This window comes from Callorhinchus milii, unplaced genomic scaffold (genome assembly GCF_018977255.1).
Source record: "Callorhinchus milii isolate IMCB2004 unplaced genomic scaffold, IMCB_Cmil_1.0 Scaffold2, whole genome shotgun sequence".
NCBI lineage: Eukaryota > Metazoa > Chordata > Chondrichthyes > Chimaeriformes > Callorhinchidae > Callorhinchus > Callorhinchus milii.
Window position 1 is genome coordinate 125,432,625 of NW_024704743.1, and position 18,932 is coordinate 125,451,556.

The 18,932-nt window shown below is 44.6% G+C and overlaps 1 protein-coding gene across 2 annotated transcripts in view; it reads right to left on the reverse strand.

Annotated features, from left to right (window-relative positions):
• Window positions 1–18,932, reverse strand: part of LOC103190581 (low-density lipoprotein receptor class A domain-containing protein 4) — a 212,702-nt gene that overhangs the window by 66,944 nt on the left and 126,826 nt on the right. Inside the window, exon 1 of one of the 2 annotated variants that reach the window (XM_042331753.1) lies at window positions 11,213–11,359. The exons of the other annotated variant lie outside the window; for it this stretch is intronic. Coding sequence (XP_042187687.1) covers window positions 11,213–11,222 — 10 coding nt within the window. The 5' untranslated portion in view covers window positions 11,223–11,359. Of the gene's footprint in view, window positions 1–11,212; window positions 11,360–18,932 lie in introns of those variants that run through there. 2 annotated transcript variants of the gene reach the window in all.

Genomic DNA, 18,932 nt, shown 5'->3' on the forward strand with positions numbered 1-18,932 from the left:
AGGGATCCCTTTTATGGTACCCACTAATCTTTTCTCAGACAGTCACTTTGCCTCTCTTATCTCCTTTTTCGGGTCTTCTCTGTACTTTCTATATTCTATTTGATTATCTTCTGTATTTTGGACCTGACATTTATCGTAAACCTTTTTATGTTCTATTTTAATCCCAATTTCCTTATTCAACCAGGAGGTTTGGATGCCCTCCTTTCCCCTTTGTGGGAATGTATTTGTTCTGTCCCCGAACTATATACTCCTTGAAGGTTTCTCTTTGCTGGTTAGCTATTTTACCTGCCAATCTTTCTTTCCACAAACAGAAGTCGCTGGGAGGAAGACAAATGAGAAAATGGGGTAGAAAACGGCTTTTCCTCCAGCCCCCGCACTGTTTTGTGTGGTGTCCCTCAGGGTTCTGTCCTCGGTCCCCTCCTCTTCACCCTCTATATGCTCCCCCTGTGGTGACATCATCCGCAGACATGGGGTTAACTTCCACATGTATGCGGATGACACCCAACTCTACCTTTCCTCCTCTACCCTCAACTCCACGACCCCCGATGTCCTGACAGCTGTCTGTCCGACATCGAGTCCTGGACGAGAGATAACTTTCTTCAGCTCAACGTGCGTAAAACTGAGGCCCTCCTGATTGGCTCACGTCAGCGCCTCCGCACCTCAGGCGCTGACAGCATTAGCATCCAAGGCCGCACTCTCCACCTCTCAAAGCCATCAGGAACCTCGGCGTTCTGTTCGACCCTGAGCTGTCCTTTCTCCCTCATATCCGCACCACAACTGGCACCGCCTTCCATCACCTCCGGAATATCGCCAGACTACGGCACTACCTCACCCCTCACGCGGCTGAAACTCTGGTCCACGCCTTTATCACCTCAAGGCTGGATTATGAGAACTCTCTCCTCTCCGGTCTTCCCGGCCCTCCCTCCACACTGCAGGTCATTCAGAACTCTGCAGATCGTGTACTGTCCCGCACCAGACACCGCGACCACATCACTCCCAGCCTCTCGACCCAGCTCCCACCCAGCTCCCCTCTCGACTCTCTACCCCCTCCTCGCTCCCTCCCTTCCCTCCCCTCACCCTGACCATTTCCCCCCAATGCTCGGGTCCTGACCCAACTGTAAGCGCCTTGGGACGTCCTCCCGACGTGAAAGGCGCTCTATAAATGGAATCTTGTTGTTGTTGTTGTTGTTGAACATCTTCAAGGCTGAGACTGAGAGATTTTTTAAAAATAGAGGGATTAGGGGATATGGAGATAGGGCAGGTAATTAGAGTTAGATCTGAAGATCAGCCATGATCTTATCGAATGGCGGGGCACAGGCTCGAGGGCACGAATGGCCTACTCCTGCTCCTAATTCTTATGTTCTACACACGTGTCTGTCCAGGGCACACAAAGCATCCTGGAGTTCCCACGTGGCACACATTGTGCACGCAACCGATCTCAGCTGCCCTGCCATATTTCCAGACATGTTTTATATTATTTTAATATAACTGTTATATATTTTATAATTCTGTACCTCTTTCCCATTCTCACCAAATTCCTTAACAGAATTCTCACTCTCTTCCAGTTCCCTCCTCACACTGCTGGGCTCTCTGCTCAATTTGTTCATCATTCTGAAGCCTTTGCATGAGAATTAATGTGTAGCAATGGTAAAAATGATGTCTCTAAACTGGATCTTCACAATCCTGGAAGTACTGCAATGCACTGTACTCCAATTGTTGGAGGTGGCAGTTTTCAGATGAGATGCTAAATTGAAGTCTTGTCTGCCTGTTCAGGTGAATGTTAAAGATCACAAGACCACATGAAAAGAAAAGAGAATTTCTCTCACCAGAAGAATTTCTTCTGGTGTCCCGCTAACAACCCTCCAGATAAAATTGGTTACTCATTGCATGTTTATTTTTAACATTGCTATATGCAAATTAGCTGCTGAGTTTGCTTACAAATTCAGTCACTACACCTCACAGGAACTCCTGTTAAGCGCTTTTAGATGTCTTGATGATGTGACAAGGACCTATATCAAATGCAAGATTATTATGTTGACACTACTGCAGATACAGAGGAAATCAGTTCAGCATTTCATATTTAACTTTATTTGCACAAATCCTCCGTTTTTTGCCCGTATTCCACTGCCCTACCTTCCAGACAAAAATTAAGCCTCAGTCTTTGTAAGAAAAAAGCTCCAACAAACATCTCCCCCCCCCCCATATTCTGCCAAATTCCCCAACAAAACTATTTCCCTCAGACCATTCATTGTCAGCCTCCCTCCTACCTAATACAATTACAGACATTACTCAGAGGACTTCCAGACAGCTGCAATCAACTTGCCCAGTCAGGCAAGCGAGTACAGAAGGAAATTGCCCAAAAATTGATTGGTAATTGCAACAGAGTAACTGCTAACATTGAGTATTGCTGGTAAACTAACCCAGGTTGTCCAGACACTTTTATTTTAATTCCAAACTTAAACTCCTACTTTTTGCAGTGAACTAGATTGGATTTCCAGGTTTACAGGAAAACATACTGTTCTGACCTTTGTATGTTTATGAAGTGTCGGAATGCCGGATGACAAATCCTGGTCAGCTCCCATAGCTTCAAAGCAATTTTCTGGAAATTCTTGTTGAAAATACTTGAGGCCAGACAATTATCATTTGTGAATTTATTTGACATCCCAAGCAAAATGACATGGTAATGAAATAACAGACATACTGGAGAGATGGAATTTCGAAAGGACCCACAACATTGCAAAACTGCTCGGGAACACAATTTAATCATAGTTTGATAGACAGTCAGGTCATTGTCATTAAGTAAAGTGGCACAGTTGCAGAAGCAGAAGTAACAAGTTTGATAATGAAAAACTGACATTGAACTCCACATGTCACCAGTGCAACCCTCTCTACCTCCGAAAACAGCCACGGGGGCTTTTACTGGTCAGAATTCTTAAGTTCTATTGCGACAGATCTGCACAACAAGTACTTGCGCAAATTGTTGTAGCCAGAGATCCAAACAAAACAAACCCCATACCATCTGGCCCACTGCCAGCTTTGAGGCTCAGACTTATCTTAGCCAGGATGTGCTAACAGCAGGAAAGCAACTCAAAATCACATAGTGTAAGCTGACACTGCGATATAGTGCTGTTTGTGGTACACTGCTGTGAGCAAATTAGCTGGCATTTCTTCCACAAAGAAACTGTCACTCCATTTTACAGTAGATCCTGTGAAGCTCTAGTCACTCCATTTTACAGTATACAGTGAAGTCCAGTAGCTCAGTGGTTAGAGCACTCGCCTCGCAAGCGAGAGCCCTGGGTTCGAGTCCAGGCCGGGCAAAACCTTGGGCAAGTTTCTCCACACGTCTGATAATAATCCCTCAAGGAAAAAAAATTATTTGATCACTTCAATCCACGACTATTTGTGGTACACTCACTTCTGTGTGCAATTGGCTGCCATGTTTCGCCCACAAATATACAATCGATTCACTTTACAGTATATTCTGTGAAACACTTGGGAGTCTTCTAGAAGACTTGAAAAGCACTGTATCAAATGCAAGGATTATTATTATTTTTATTTCCTGTGAACCTCTCGTCACTCCATTTTACACTATATCCTGCGAAGCTCTTTTGAGATATCTTCTTGACGTGGAAGACGCGATAGCAAATGCACCTCAACAAATGCGGATTAGTAGGAGTGGGTAGTACATCGTTTCCAATAAAACTGGGGAACAAATAATCAAATTCAAACAATCTTACAAACACTGAATTGATATTTCTATTGAGACATTTTGGAACTCAGGTAATAATTATCTGTAATTTCAATAAATAAATGGAATATTAAAATGTGTACAAAATGCATTGTGGAAGACAGCATTGGAGATGGAAGTGTAGGTCTAGAATCTATACTGTAAGTCATGTCAAGGCCAGTTAAAGTTATTCAGTTTATGGGCTTGGTGCTAATATTGCTGGGAATAAACCTGAGACACTAAGGGAAAAAGCTTAATCTTTATAAGATTTTGATGTTTAAATAATCAATAATTAATAGATAACCTCATGAATTAGTTGTCTCAAACAATTAAATTTTTATTGGGATGGAAAAAGCGAAGAAGAGTTTATTTAACTTACAGAATGTTTAAATTCGACTTTTCCTTCTATATTCCAAACACATTGAAGAGAAATGCATACCAATTTTTGTTTTGAATTAAATTGCCCTCAGAGGAAATCCAGCAATGATTCACCTGATGAAAAGATTTAACTGATGAGAGACTGCATATACTGGGATTATATTTGTTGGAGTTCAGGAGATTGAGTTGGGATCTTATTTGAGAAGTTTGAAATAATAAAAAGGGTTCCCCCTTGGCAATTTGAGAACAACTTCACTGTAGTTAGGGAATCCAGGACAAGAGCATTTACTCAAATAATAATATAATAATAATAATTCTTGCATTTGTTATAGTGTTTTTCACGTCTTATAGACATCTCAATGTGCTTCACAGAATATACTGTAAAGTGAATTGACTGTATATTTTGTGGGTAAAACCAACCAACTGCGTGCAGCAGCGTCCCAAAACAGTCGTCGATTGAAGTGACCAATTTATTATTTTTATTTATTTTTGAAGAAATTAATGCTCTGGAAAATAGATCCGCCAATCGACTAAAAACCGGGTTCCTACTTACTGTTGGGTAAACAGAGGTGTGTGGAGTGAGGAAACTTGCCCAACATTCTGCCCTGTCCGGGAATTGAACCCAGGTCGCTTGCAAGGCGAGTGCTCTTACCACTGAGCTACAGGGCTCCACTTATCCTGTTGGCAGGATACCTCAAAGGTCTTCACAGGATTTACTGTGAAATGGAGTAACTGTGTATTTGTAGGCAAACTCAGGAGCCCAGTTGCACACAGCAAAGTCCCACAAACAGCCACAAAATGAATGACCAATTTTTATTCTGGAGGGATTGCTGGCCATGACACTGGTAGAAATTCCCTTCTCTTTTTGAACAGTGCTTCGGGGTCTTTAAAGTCCACCTCAACAGGCAGATGGGGCCTCAGTTTAACGTCTCACCTGAAGGACGGAACTTTACTGCGATTCCAAGGTACACCTTGATATTGGAGGTACTTTTTAATGAAATGAAACATGCCTTAGAATTAAGCAAATACAAAGCCAGTTAAAATTGGAGCTTAACACAGTGAAAGGGGAGTCCAGAAAAAAAAAGGTGGGAAACAGAATAAACTGCCTTCGAAAATTGCAGGTCTACTCAAAGCATTTCTGAGAGTGCAAAACACTTGGCTAAGTCAACGTATTAAGGGATATGAAAGAAAAGCAAGGAAATGGTAGTAAAGAGATACTGAGATTTAATAGTGGAGCCCTGCCAACCGAATGGCCGACACCGAGCAAGATATGAAATTTCTTTTATGGTTGGAGGGCATTTAAAGCACAGTTCCATGTACAGGTTCTTTTTTGCATCTACATGACAAAGTGGAATTGAGAGAGAATTTAAATTCAGTTTTGTAAGAGCTTTTTTTTTAGCACAATGTGAAAGAAAATCTAACTTTTATCAAAACAAAGCAACAGCTGCTGTGAGTTTACTAAAGGAGAACATTTTCTGACTGTGACTCATAACTCAAAAGTTCTGGTCTGATCCAGAGACACAGTGAGTGAGTTTATTCAGACTAGCAGAACTAATGCATCACCGAACCCAAAGAACCCATTTATCATGCTGCGCAAAACAAGATACTGTATAACTATTCCTTGCATTTGATTATAGTGTCTTATCAGGTCTTCGAGACATCTCAAAGCTCTTCACAGAACATACTATAAAGTGAATTGACTGTATATTCTGTGGGCGAAACCCGGCAGCCAATTGCGCACAGCAGTGTCCCACAAACAGTCGTGCGCTGAGTGACCACATTTTTTTACCCCCCAGAAAAGTGATCCACCAATCGACCAACAATCCGAGTTCCTATTTATTACTAGGTAAACAGAGGCACATGACTGGTGTAAGGAAACCTGCCTAAGGTTTCGCCCTGTCCTGCCTGGGAATCGAATCAAGGTCCTCTCACTTATGAGGCGAGTGCTCTAACCACTGACCTACAGGACTCCACTGTATGAACTATTGGAAACAGCAACTAAAGGGAACATCTGCAGATACAACCCCTCATGAGGACATTGTGGATTGCGTGGACCAGAACTTGAGAGGAATTGTGCTGCTTGTGCACCAATACTATATAAATTACATATACAAAGATATCATTTGTGATTTAGGCAAGATGGGCAAAACATTCCCAATGCAGGAGGGAGTTTGCATTCAAGTCTATTGTCACCTAAAGAGATGNAAAAAACAATACATTCAACCATGGATTCAATCTATTTCCAAATGGTATTGCATGGGATCTAATAATAGTAAATCTTGCATTTGATATTGCACCTTTCATGTCTGGATACCATTTCAAAGAGCTTCACTTAATATATTGTAAACTAAAGTCACTGTGTATTTTATAGTCAAACATAAATAGGTTGAATACAGTAGAAAGGAATGTCAGAATTGAGTCAATCCTTTGCAGTCGTCTCTACAATCTTGTTCCTGACCAGGAGGGGCCGCAGTGTCTCGGGGCACTCACTGCTGATGGCAGCACAGCCCGGCCCGGCTCATCAGCAGGACCTGGAAGGGCCGACCAGTCACTGGGGGCCGGGAATCCTCCCCCTCAGCCCCTGGTAACCCCACAGCCAAAGCCCTAACTAACGGGGAGGGTAGTCCTCGCTGGACATGCATTGGTAGAAACGTGCCAAATATCCCAACACACACTGCTGTTCCCTAACCAACCCGACTACATCCTAAAATGAGGTAAGTAGGGCACACCTCGCCAGGGAGAGAGCGAGAAAGACAAAGGGTAATTCCTATGGTGACTGGCATACGTATATATAGAACTCAATCTGATATGAATGCTCCTAAGCACGGTCATGGGTGTCTGCACGTGTCACTCAGCTGACCAAAAAAAAACAGAAAATGATAAAGATTTTACTTTTGTAAATATACTGTATTCTTGTGAGGTGTTTTAAAACAGCTTGACTTCTGAAAAGCTTTAGTGAGTGGCAGTGAGAGACGTGTGTCCTCGGTAAAGGCAGGTGTGTTCTCTGCTGTACTGTGTGCTGCTTTGTGCTGTTCTGTGGCCTCCTGCAAAGGCACCATCCTGGCTGCTCTCTTCGACTCAGGTAACACTGGCTTCCCGGCCGGCCTATCCACCAACCATTCTGCCTACGTTCTGGCCCTCCATCTTGCTCCCTCCCTCCCCTTTTTGAAGGCATATCTCAAAAGGTCGTTGATAGATCATCTTTCTCATGCCCAGCTCAGCTGTCCACTCAGCACTGAACGAGAATGAGCACTGGAAAGTCTGATACTGGACATCCTCCTGATGTGAAAGGCGCTATACACATGTAATCTTGTTGTTGTTGTTGTTAATGCCACAATGCTACCAGTAATGGAGATGGTATAACAGGGTTCAATTGAACCAAATTAACAGGAGAGGAGGTTCTCTGCTGATGTTCTGCTGTGTTCTTGCGACAGAAGGATTAATAATGCCACTTTTTCTATCCAGAACAGGCACATCTAATAATAATAATCCTTGAATTGGACATTACTAACACAGCACTGACACAGGACATCACTTATACAGCACTGACACAGGGGATCACTTATACAGCACTGACACAGGACATCACTTATACAGCACTGACACAGGACATCACTTATACAGCACTGACACAGGACATCACTTATACAGCACTGACACAGGACATCACTTATACAGCACTGACACAGGACATCACTTATACAGCACTGACACAGGACATCACTTATACAGCACTGACACAGGACATCACTTATACAGCACTGACACAGGACATCACTGATACAGCACTGACACAGGAGATCACTTATACAGCACTGACAAAGGACATCACTTATACAGCACTGACACAGGACATCAGTTATACAGCACTGACACAGGACATCACTTATACAGCACTGACACAGGGAATCACTTATACAGCACTGACATAGGGGATCACTTATACAGCACTGACACAGGACATCACTTATACAGCACTGACACAGGGGATCACTTATACAGCACTGACACAGGGGATCACTTATACAGCACTGACACAGGACATCACTTATACAGCACTGACACAGGACATCACTTATACACCACTGACACAGGGGATCACTTATACAGCACTGACACAGGGGATCACTTATACAGCACTGACACAGGGGATCACTTATACAGCACTGACACAGGGGATCACTTATACAGCACTGACACAGGGGATCACTTATACAGCACTGACACAGGACATCACTTATACAGCACTGACACAGGACATCACTTATACAGCACTGACACAGGACATCACTTATACAGCACTGACACAGGACATCACTTATACAGCACTGACACAGGGGATCACTTATACAGCACTGACACAGGACATCAGTTATACAGCACTGACACAGGACATCACTTATGCAGCACTGACACAGGGGATCACTTATACAGCACTGACACAGGGAATCACTTATACAGCACTGACACAGGGGATCACTTATACAGCACTGACACAGGGGATCACTTATACAGCACTGACACAGGGGATCACTTATACAGCACTGACACAGGACATCACTTATACAGCACTGACACAGGGGATCACTTATACAGCACTGACACAGGACATCACTTATACAGCACTGACACAGGACATCACTTATACAGCACTGACACAGGGGATCACTTATACAGCACTGACACAGGGGATCACTTATACAGCACTGACACAGGGGATCACTTATACAGCACTGACACAGGACTTCACTTATGCAGCACTGACACAGGACATCAGTTATACAGCACTGACACAGGGGATCACTTATACAGCACTGACACAGGACATCTTATACAGCACTGACACAGGACATCACTTATACAGCACTGACACAGGACATCACTTATACAGCACTGACACAGGGGATCACTTATACAGCACTGACACAGGACATCTTATACAGCACTGACACAGGACATCACTTATACAGCACTGACACAGGGGATCACTTATACAGCACTGACACAGTGGATCACTTATACAGCACTGACACAGGGGATCACTTATACAGCACTGACACAGGACATCACTTATACAGCACTGACACAGGACATCACTTATACAGCACTGACACAGGGGATCACTTATACAGCACTGACACAGGACATCAGTTATACAGCGCTGACACAGGACATCACTTATACAGCACTGACACAGGAGATCACAGAATAAAGTATATTTAAAGGGCGGAGTGCAATGTGGAGGAGAGAGATAGTGTTTGGGACAAACGAGACGTTTCCCACTGTCTGGTTCGCCGCTGTCTGGGATGTCGGAGGGAACGTGAGACAGATATCTGATAAAAGCAAATTAAACAGTATTTATTGATGGAATTGCCGATTGTCACTCAAGAATCTGAGGTGATGGACTCTTTTTCAACATCAGCGGAATTCACAGAAAGTAGAAAAAATGACAATGGTTCAGAATTTACAGAGCGAAGGCCGTTTTAATGTGGGCAAAGGGTTAAACCTTTACACCATTCTGAAAGAACAGTTCATTAACTGTGGTTTATTTGCCTTTTACTTTTATGGAAATCATAATCCTGTCCGCAATTTACAACTGTGGAACAAGTGCCGCAATAAACCCCATTGGTCAGAGCTTCAGAAACAGAATTGTGACTCCGATGACCACAGTCCCCAAAAGCCGTTCCTCTGTAACACGAACTCAAACATAGGAAAACTTTGATATTTGTGGACAGACATTACTGTGTGAACTGCGCCCCATTCCGATCCCGGTCCCCCCTCAGCCGCTCCCCCCCTCAGCCACTCTCCCCCCCCCCCCTCAGCCGCTCCCCCCTCAGCCACTCTCCCCCCCCTCAGCCGCTCCCCCCCTCAGCCACTTCCCCACCTCAGCCGCTCCCCCCCCACTCAGCCGCACTCCCCCCCCACAGCCGCTCCCCCACTCAGCCGCTCCCCCCACCCCCAGCCGCTCCCCCCTCAGCCGCACTCCCCCCACTCAGCCGCACTCCCCCCCCCTCAGCTGCTCCCCCCCCACAGCCGCTCTCGGCAGCAAAGCGGCTCAATATCTGTGAACCATTGACGGTGCTTATGTGGGGGTTGTGTGTGTGTGTGTGTGTGGGGGGGGGGGGTTGTGTGTGTGGGGGGTGTGTGTGTGGGGGTTGTGTGGGGGGGTTGCGTGTGTGGGGGGGATGTGTGTGTGTGGGGTGGGGGATGTGTGGGGTGGGGTTGTGTGTGTGGGGGTTGTGTGTGTGGGGGGGGTGTGTGCGTGGGGGGGTTGTGTGTGGGTGGGGGGGGCTGTGTGTGTGTGCGGGGGGTTGTGTGTGGGGGTGGGGGTGTGTGTGGGGGGTTTTATGTGTGTGTGTGGGGGTGTGGGGGGGGTTGTGTATGTGTGGGGGGGTGGTTGTGTGTGTGGGGGGTTGGGTGTGGGGGGGTTGTGTGTGTGTGGGGGGGTTGTGTGTGGGGGGGTTGTGTGTGTGTGGGGGGTTGTGTGTGTGTGGGGGGGGGTTGTGTGTGGGGGGGGTTGGGTTGGGGGGGTTTGTGTGTGTGTGTGGGGGGGTTGTGTGTGTGTGGGGGGGGGTTGTGTGTGTGTGGGGGGGGGTTGTGCTGTGTAAAAACACACACTATTAAATCCCACAATAGGAGTTTACAGACAACTGCACTATTTTGGTTTAATTGACCATTTAATTTCCCCTCAACTCAACTGAAATGCAAAGTATCACAGAACACCGACAGTGCGGTTTCAGTCCCAAACACAGCAGTTACTGAGTTACTGAGTTATTGAGTTATTGATGAGTTATTGAGTTATTGATGAGTTATTCAGCTCTGCTCAGATCACAGCTTTGCTCTCTTTCCTCCAACAATGTTAAGGCTCAAATCTGCAAATTCAAACTCTGAGGAATGAAAGTGCTAATTGCATTGGATACTACACACAAAACAACAACAACATTATATTTGTAAAGCGCCATTAACGTCGGGAGGACGTCCCGAGGCGCTGGAACGAGTTGTTAGATAATTTGTTTCTGTGTAATTAACCAAACTGCTAACGTTGTTGACTGAGAGCCCAGAGCTCAGCGCTGAACTATAGGTACAAAACCACAGTGAAGTACTTACATATCTCCATGTCCAGTGTCCAACACTTGTGCAGTTACAGAAACACGACACAGTGTTGAGAATAGTTAAATTATACATTGGGGACCAAGAAGGAAAAGTGTAGCAAAAACAGGTCAGAGGTGAAGGTCTACCAGTGCTCTGTCAGACACTGGCACAGATATGCACTTTATGCCATGTTCCCAGACAAGACTGTTGCTGTGGTGATGCATTGGCTTCTTCATTCAGGAGAGCATAAGCTGTTACATGATAGCGTGGGCTGAGCAACAGCCAGACAGACAGACACAGACAGACAGACACAGACAGACAGACAGACACAGACAGCCAGAGAGAGCCACACAGACAGACAGACACAGACAGACAGACAGACAGACAGACACAGACAGAGAGAGCCACACAGACAGACAGACACAGACAGACAGACACAGACAGACAGACAGACACAGACAGACAGACAGAGACAGACAGACAGAGAGAGCCACACAGACAGACAGACACAGACAGACAGACACAGACAGACAGACACAGACAGACAGACAGACAGACACAGACAGACAGACACAGACAGACAGACAGAGAGAGCCACACAGACAGACAGACACAGACAGACACAGACAGACAGACAGAGAGAGCCACAGACAGACAGACACAGACAGACAGACAGAGAGAGCCACAGACAGACAGACACAGACAGACAGACACAGACAGACAGACACAGACAGACAGAGAGAGCCACACAGACAGACAGACACAGACAGACGGATGGATGGATGGATGAATGAATGAGGGAGGACGGCCAGACATTCTCCAGCGAAGGAGAAAGTGGTGGTGACAGTGGCAGTGGAAGGGGTGGGGGTTGTGTGCATGTGTGGGTGGAGGGGGGGGTTGTGTGTGTGTGTGGGGGGGGGGGGGTTGTGTGTGTGGAGGGGGGGTTGTGTGTGTGTGTGGGAGGGGGGGTTGTGTGTGTGTGTGGGAGGGGGGGTTGTGTGTGTGTGGTGTGGGGGGGGTGTGTGTGTGGAGGGGGGGTTGTGTGTGTGGAGGGGGGGTGGTGTGTGTGTGTGTGTGTGGGGGGGGGGGTTGTGTGTGTGTGTGGGAGGGGGGGTTGTGTGTGTGTGGGGGGGGGGTTGTGTGTGTGTGTGGGAGGGGGGGTTGTGTGTGTGGAGGGGGGGTTGTGTGTGTGTGGAGGGGGGGGTTGTGTGTGGTGTGGGGGGGGGGTTGTGTGTGTGGAGGGGGGGGTTGTGTGTGTGTGTGGGAGGGGGGGGTTGTGTGTGTGTGTGGGAGGGGGGGTTGTGTGTGTGTGTGTGTGGGGGGGGGGGTTGTGTGTGTGTGTGTGTGGGGGGTGTTGGGGGGTTGTGTGTGTGGGAGGGGGGGGTTGTGTGTGTGGGGGGGGGGGTTGTGTGTGTGTGGGGGGGGGGTTGTGTGTGTGTGTGTGGGAGGGGGGGGTTGTGTGTGTGTGTGTGGGAGGGGGGGGTTGTGTGTGTGTGTGGAGGGGGGGTGTAGCCATGGGGGATGGGGAAAAAATTGTGATTTTCATGAGGGGCGGTGCAGTAATCAATGTGGCTGTCGGAAGAGCTGAACCTCAGTGTGACCTGCAGTCTGGATGATCTTCAGCAGATGCACAGAACCAGTACACCCCCACAGTGCTACAGTCTATAAATAACTAAAGCAGTTAAAGCAGACTCTTCCTTTTTGATAACTGCAGCAGTATAAACGATTGCCAGGGGACTGACATACAACATCTGCTTCATCAGGAATTCAGAAACTTCTATGCAAAGGAAAGTGAGCGGAACAATGCCATTTCAGCCTCAGTCACAGCTACAAAATGAGCCCCAAATTGAAAGCAATTTTCAAAGTTTTGCAAGTTTAATTTTCAAACTTTGCACGGTGAATAATAAGGATCCATGAAAAGATTCAATTAGTGTAAAATAAGAAAACATAATAATAATAAACCTTGCATTTGATTTCGCACCTGATCACGTCTTCGAGACGACTCAAAGCACTTCATAAAGTGAATATTTTGGGGTGAAACACAGCAGCCAATTGCGCACAGCAGTATCTCACAAACAGTTGTGGATTAAGTGACCAAATGATTATCATTTAAAACATTTTTCTACAATAAACTCTGAAAGTTGGCAATTAAAAAAACCCAATAAAATCTTATTTTTTATGGTGTACTTATTGCCAATCTTGCAGTAGAAGTGAATATTTCAGAGGGAAGCAGGATCCAAGTGTCAGTGCAGACAGCAGAGTTGCTTTAAAATGGTTTCCTACAAACACGGTTTGCAAGGTTGGAAAGCAGTAATCGATGTGACATGTTAACGGTCTGAATTCTCTCCCCCACCCCCGAATGTGGAAGAAAATAGTAAATTGATTGCTCATTGAACAGTCACAGACGCTCAGCTCTGCTAACATTGTCGTATCAAGATTCTTCACATCATTTAAAGACTTGAGCCGACAATAACAAGAGAGTTACTCCAAAAGGGTTATGAATTTATGGCCTCTATGAGGTAATATTTGTGTTTTTAATGCATATTAATTTTAAAGGCTTAATTACACTAACTTGTCCAGAGACTGCACACTGGCAGTTGCACTGTTTATTCCGGTTACCTAGACAATCTTACGTGCTTGAAAGCATTATGTGCAGTTTTTCTTAAGCATTACAGGAACAAACCAATTCAAGATCTTGCAGCCATAAGTAACCGAATTATAATAATCCTTACATTTGCTATAGCATTTTATCATGTCGCTCGGATGTCTCAAAACGCTTCACAGAATATATTGTAAAGTGGATTGATATTTTGTGGGTGAAACGCAGCAGACAATTTTGAAAAGCGGTGTCTGACAAACAGTCGTGAATTGAGTGACCAAATTATTATTATTATTTTTTATTGAAGGGCTTATTATCCCCGGAATGTGATCCGCCAAACGACTAACAACCAAGTTCCTACTTACTGCTGGGTAAACAGAGGCGTATAGAGTAAGGAAACGTGCCTAAGGTTTTGCGCTGCTGGGAATCAAACCCCGGTCCTCTCACTTGCGAGGCCTCCAACCAATATGCTACAGATTTCACATGTATTGTATGTGGTGCAAAACAACAAAAACGAGCACTGTCAATTTATTAGGGGATAAAATAATAAATTATTGGAAAAAAATTGTAATACTTATTTATTAATTGTCATACTGTTTGGGGGAGAAGCAAGGGGCCATTTCAGCATATTATGACAATAAAATGATATCTTAATAGTAATTAACTGCAATATTTGTCACTATTAAGGTTTAAGGTATGCATTGTATTGTCCAAACATATTGAAGTTCGCTATTACCTCTCCCCTTCCACCAAAAATAGTAAGATCGTAATTTTTTGAGACCACTTTGCAAGGGGGGAGAGAGGAAATCAGGGGTGGGGGGGGCAGAGAGGAAATCAGGGGGGGGGGGGCAGAGAGGAAATCAGGGGGGGGCAGAGAGGAAATCAGGGGGGGGGCAGAGAGGAAATCAGGGGGGGGGGCAGAGAGGAAATCAGGGGGGGGGGGCAGAGAGGAAATCAGGGGGGGGGGCAGAGAGGAAGTCAGGGGGGGGGCAGAGAGGAAGTCAGGGGGGGCAGAGAGGAAGTCAGGGGGGGGCAGAGAGGAAGTCAGAGGGGGGGCAGAGAGGAAGTCAGGGGGGGGGCAGAGAGGAAGTCAGGGGGGGCAGAGAGGAAGTCAGGGGGGGGCAGAGAGGAAGTCGGGGGGGGGCAGAGAGGAAGTCAGAGGGGGGGCAGAAAGGAAATTGGCGGGGGGGGGGGGGGGGCAGAGAGGGCGGAGAGAGGAAACCGGTGGGGGAGAGGAAATCAGGTGGGGGGGGGCATTTATTATTGCAGCTTTCAAACATAAAATCTTGGTATGATAACTGCTGCTAAACTCAGTTCATTCAAGTATCACAAGAGGAGAAACCAAAAGAAAGGGAATGACCATCTCGGAAGTCCCAATGGGAAGATCACAGCATATAATTATTATTATCATTATCTATTCCCAAAGTATAGATTAAATAAAGAATTAATTTAGCATTAATATAAATAATCCTTACATTTTGGGTCGACATTCATAGTGCTTATGATAATCAACAACAACAACAAAATTACATTCATAGACCGCCTTTCACGTCGGGAGGACGTTCCAAAGCGCTGAACAGTCAGCTGTATTATGATTATAATATGATAATGACAAATAGGTTGTAAAGGCAGTCCATTTGGATATTGTGGAGTCCTGTAGCTTAGGGGTTAGAGCACTCACCTCGCAAGCGAGAGGATTTGGGGTCAATTCCCAGGCAGGGCAAAACCTTGGGCATCTTTCCTTACTCCACGCGCCTGTTTACCTCGCAGTCAATAGGAACCTGATTGTCAGTCGGTTGGCGGATTGCTTTCCCGGGGGTAATAATCCCTTCAAAACAATAATAATAATAATTTGCTCACTCAATCCACAACTGTTTGTGCAACGCAGCTGTGCGCAATTCGCTGCCGCGTTTCACCCACAAATCACTTTACAGAATATTCTGTGAAGCACTTTCAGACGTCTCAAAGACGTGATAAGGCGCTATATCAAATGCAAGGATTATTATTATAATCCTTGCATTTGATACAGCGATTTATCACTTTGTTGAGATGTATCAAAGTGCTTCACAGAATATATTGGAAAACTCAATTGACTGTATATTTTGTGGGCGAAATGAGCAACCAATTGCGCACAGCAGTGTCGGAAAGCGATCCACCAATTGACTAACAACCGGGTTCCTAATTACTGCTACGTAAACAGAGGCACGTGGAATAAGGTAACTTGGTGAAGGTTTCACCTTGCCCGGGAATCAAATCTTGGTCCTCTCGCTTACGAGGTGAGTGCTCTAACCAATATGCAACAGGACTCCACAGGATATACTGCAAAGTGCAGTGACTGTACGCTTTGTGAAAGATTAGTATGAATCTGAAGCTGACTCACTCATTTACACTTTTTCACATTTCACTTTCAATTAGAATTAATTTATTTGGGTGAAGAAAGAGATACAGATGAAAATCAAAGGGTGAGAGTCAACACTGAGAAGACATTTCCTTTCCTTCCTGGATCTATACAAACATCACATCTCAGTTTCTCTGCAGTTGCTGGAGTCTCCAGAATGAAATATCAACAGGAAGCAACTTACATTCTATGCACATGCCAACTTCACTACATAAATGGCTAAAACGGCAAATAATAATCCTTGCATTTGATACAGCGCCTTATCAGATTGTTGAGACGGCCCGAAAGGCTTCACAGAATATACTATAAAGTGGTCGATTATATATTTTGTGGTCGAAAGTGGCAGACAATTGCGCGCAGCAGTGTCTCACAACAGTCGTGGATTGAGTGACCAAATTATTATTTTCTATTCTTTGGACTAAAGATTATTACCCTCCGGAAAGCGACCGACAACCAGGTTTCTAATTACTGTTAGGAAGTAAGGAAACTTGCCTAAGGTTTTGCCCTGCCCGCGAATCGAACCCAATTCCTCTCGCTTGCAAGGCCAGCCCTCAAATTATACCACTTTACATGCCAGATGTTTAGTGCACACACAGAATGCTGTTTGCTGCAAACACCCACCACTGTCAACTGTGAAGATAAAGTCCACAGGTGTGAAAATAGGCAAAGGAAAAGTCAGTGCAAGATTGCACATCGGCCCACGCTGCAGGAGCCCATTGGTTCTGCCCCTCCAATGCACTGTAACACCGTAAAATCACATCGGTTCTGAAACTAGAGGGGTTCCCAAACTACCATGAAGAAATGGCATACATTTTGTGATAAATTATAGATCTAATGAAGGTGAACATGTTACTTGATATTATCCATACAATATATACTCAGTATTACAAAGAGTGCTGAATATTATTCAGACTATACATCCTAACTAAGTGTTTTCTCTTGAAGTCTGTCAGGTCACGTTTAGTGGATGTAAGTCACAAGAGCATAACTGTCCATTCTAGTCCTCTGCTTTCCAATTTCGTCATGAATAAAATTAAGTTGTTCAGTGAATTTGTGCCAGATCCAAGTTTTTTTTTACAATAAATGTTATGCTGTCTCCAGATATTAAACAGGAACCCAAATGGATGAGAAACTGGTGAAACAAATCATGGATACAAATCCCAGTGGGATACTAAAATATGATCTTCAGGAACAGAACAAATATTTCATTTAAGATACTTTTGTTCAGCCCAAAGACAAACATTTTTGCAATGAAAGGACTTGATTCTTGTTCAAACAGCAGTTGGGATATTAACATAATGCAATAATAATCCCTGTATTTGATCCAGCACCTTATCACATCAATATGACAACTCAAAGCAATACACAGGATTTACTGTAAGGTGCAGTGACTGACTATTTGTAGGCAAACATAATGAAGTTTGTAAAATTGCAGATTGGTTCAGCCCCTAAAGAAAGAATCCAATCTGTCTGCAAGACTTTAAAGGAACGAAGGACAATTTTAGAACTGCCAGTTCAGACTCATGTGGTCAATTTTCTAAAGATTTCATTAACCTTCCCTGATAAATCCACCTGTCTAACTACGTACAGTGTAATGTGAGGCAGGGGCTTTTACAGATACACTGGGGTCTGGGTACCATGGTGGGTTAGCAATTTGCTCATCTACACCTGTGCCTGGTTTTTCTGCACACCATAAATAATAATAATTTTTGCATTTGATGCAAAATCAACTATCAACAGGTTCCTATTTACTGCTTGGTAAACAGAGGTGTGTGGAGTAAGGAAACTTGCCTAAGGTTTCACCCTGGCAGGAATCGAACCCAGATCCCCTTGCTTGCAAGGCGCTTTGGGACGTCCTCCGTGAAAAGGACGTGAAAAGCGCTATATCAAATGCAAGGATTATTATTATTAAGTGCTCTAACCAATACGCTACAGGACTCCACAATGGTAAGAAAGCCTTCTCTCTGCCTGACTGAAGTGTCCCACCTGAAATGAGGTTAGGAAGTTTCAGCCCAGCTCCAAAAAAGGTTGGTAATCCTCAGTAGAAAATGTTGCTTCATTCAACTCAATGAAAGCAATCTTGCACCACAGGAGACTGAACTTTGTGGCAGTTCAAAGAAACTTGCCTTTGCAAGTTTTGGAGTAATAGTACATTATTAGAGAAAATAAAATGGAACCTTCATTTTGTAGCTGTCTGCAATATCTCAATTGCGGGAGCTTTATGCTGAGAGTAGATGACAAAACACGCAGGAAAAAAATGTTCCACCTTTAAAGAGCACAAAGTTCATCCCAATTGTTTTTTAAAAATATGCACCATTAATGCGTATAGGAAACAATGCATATCAAAAGGAAAAACAAATGACAGTACTGTATAGATTACAATATCAGTTACAGAAAAATACATATGTTTGTCCTCAGGAACTCCACTCCTGATATTAAAAACTGGTACAAAATAAAAACTTAAGTGGGCAAAGCTTGCACTTTTCACCACTATTTAAGCTTGGAATACGGGCAGCATCTTGACATTAACTTTCTGAAATTGGTCCCTTGGGTCATGGCTATTTGCAGGGCATTGTTATGAGCAAACAGGCTGCCACGTTTTGCTCAGAAAATACCGTCACTACACTTTACACTGTATCTGCAAAGCGCTTTGAGATGTCTTGTCGACTTGTCGTCTTGTCGCTATATCAAAGGATTATCATTATTTTGCTTGTGCATCATGTGCATCATCCACTAAA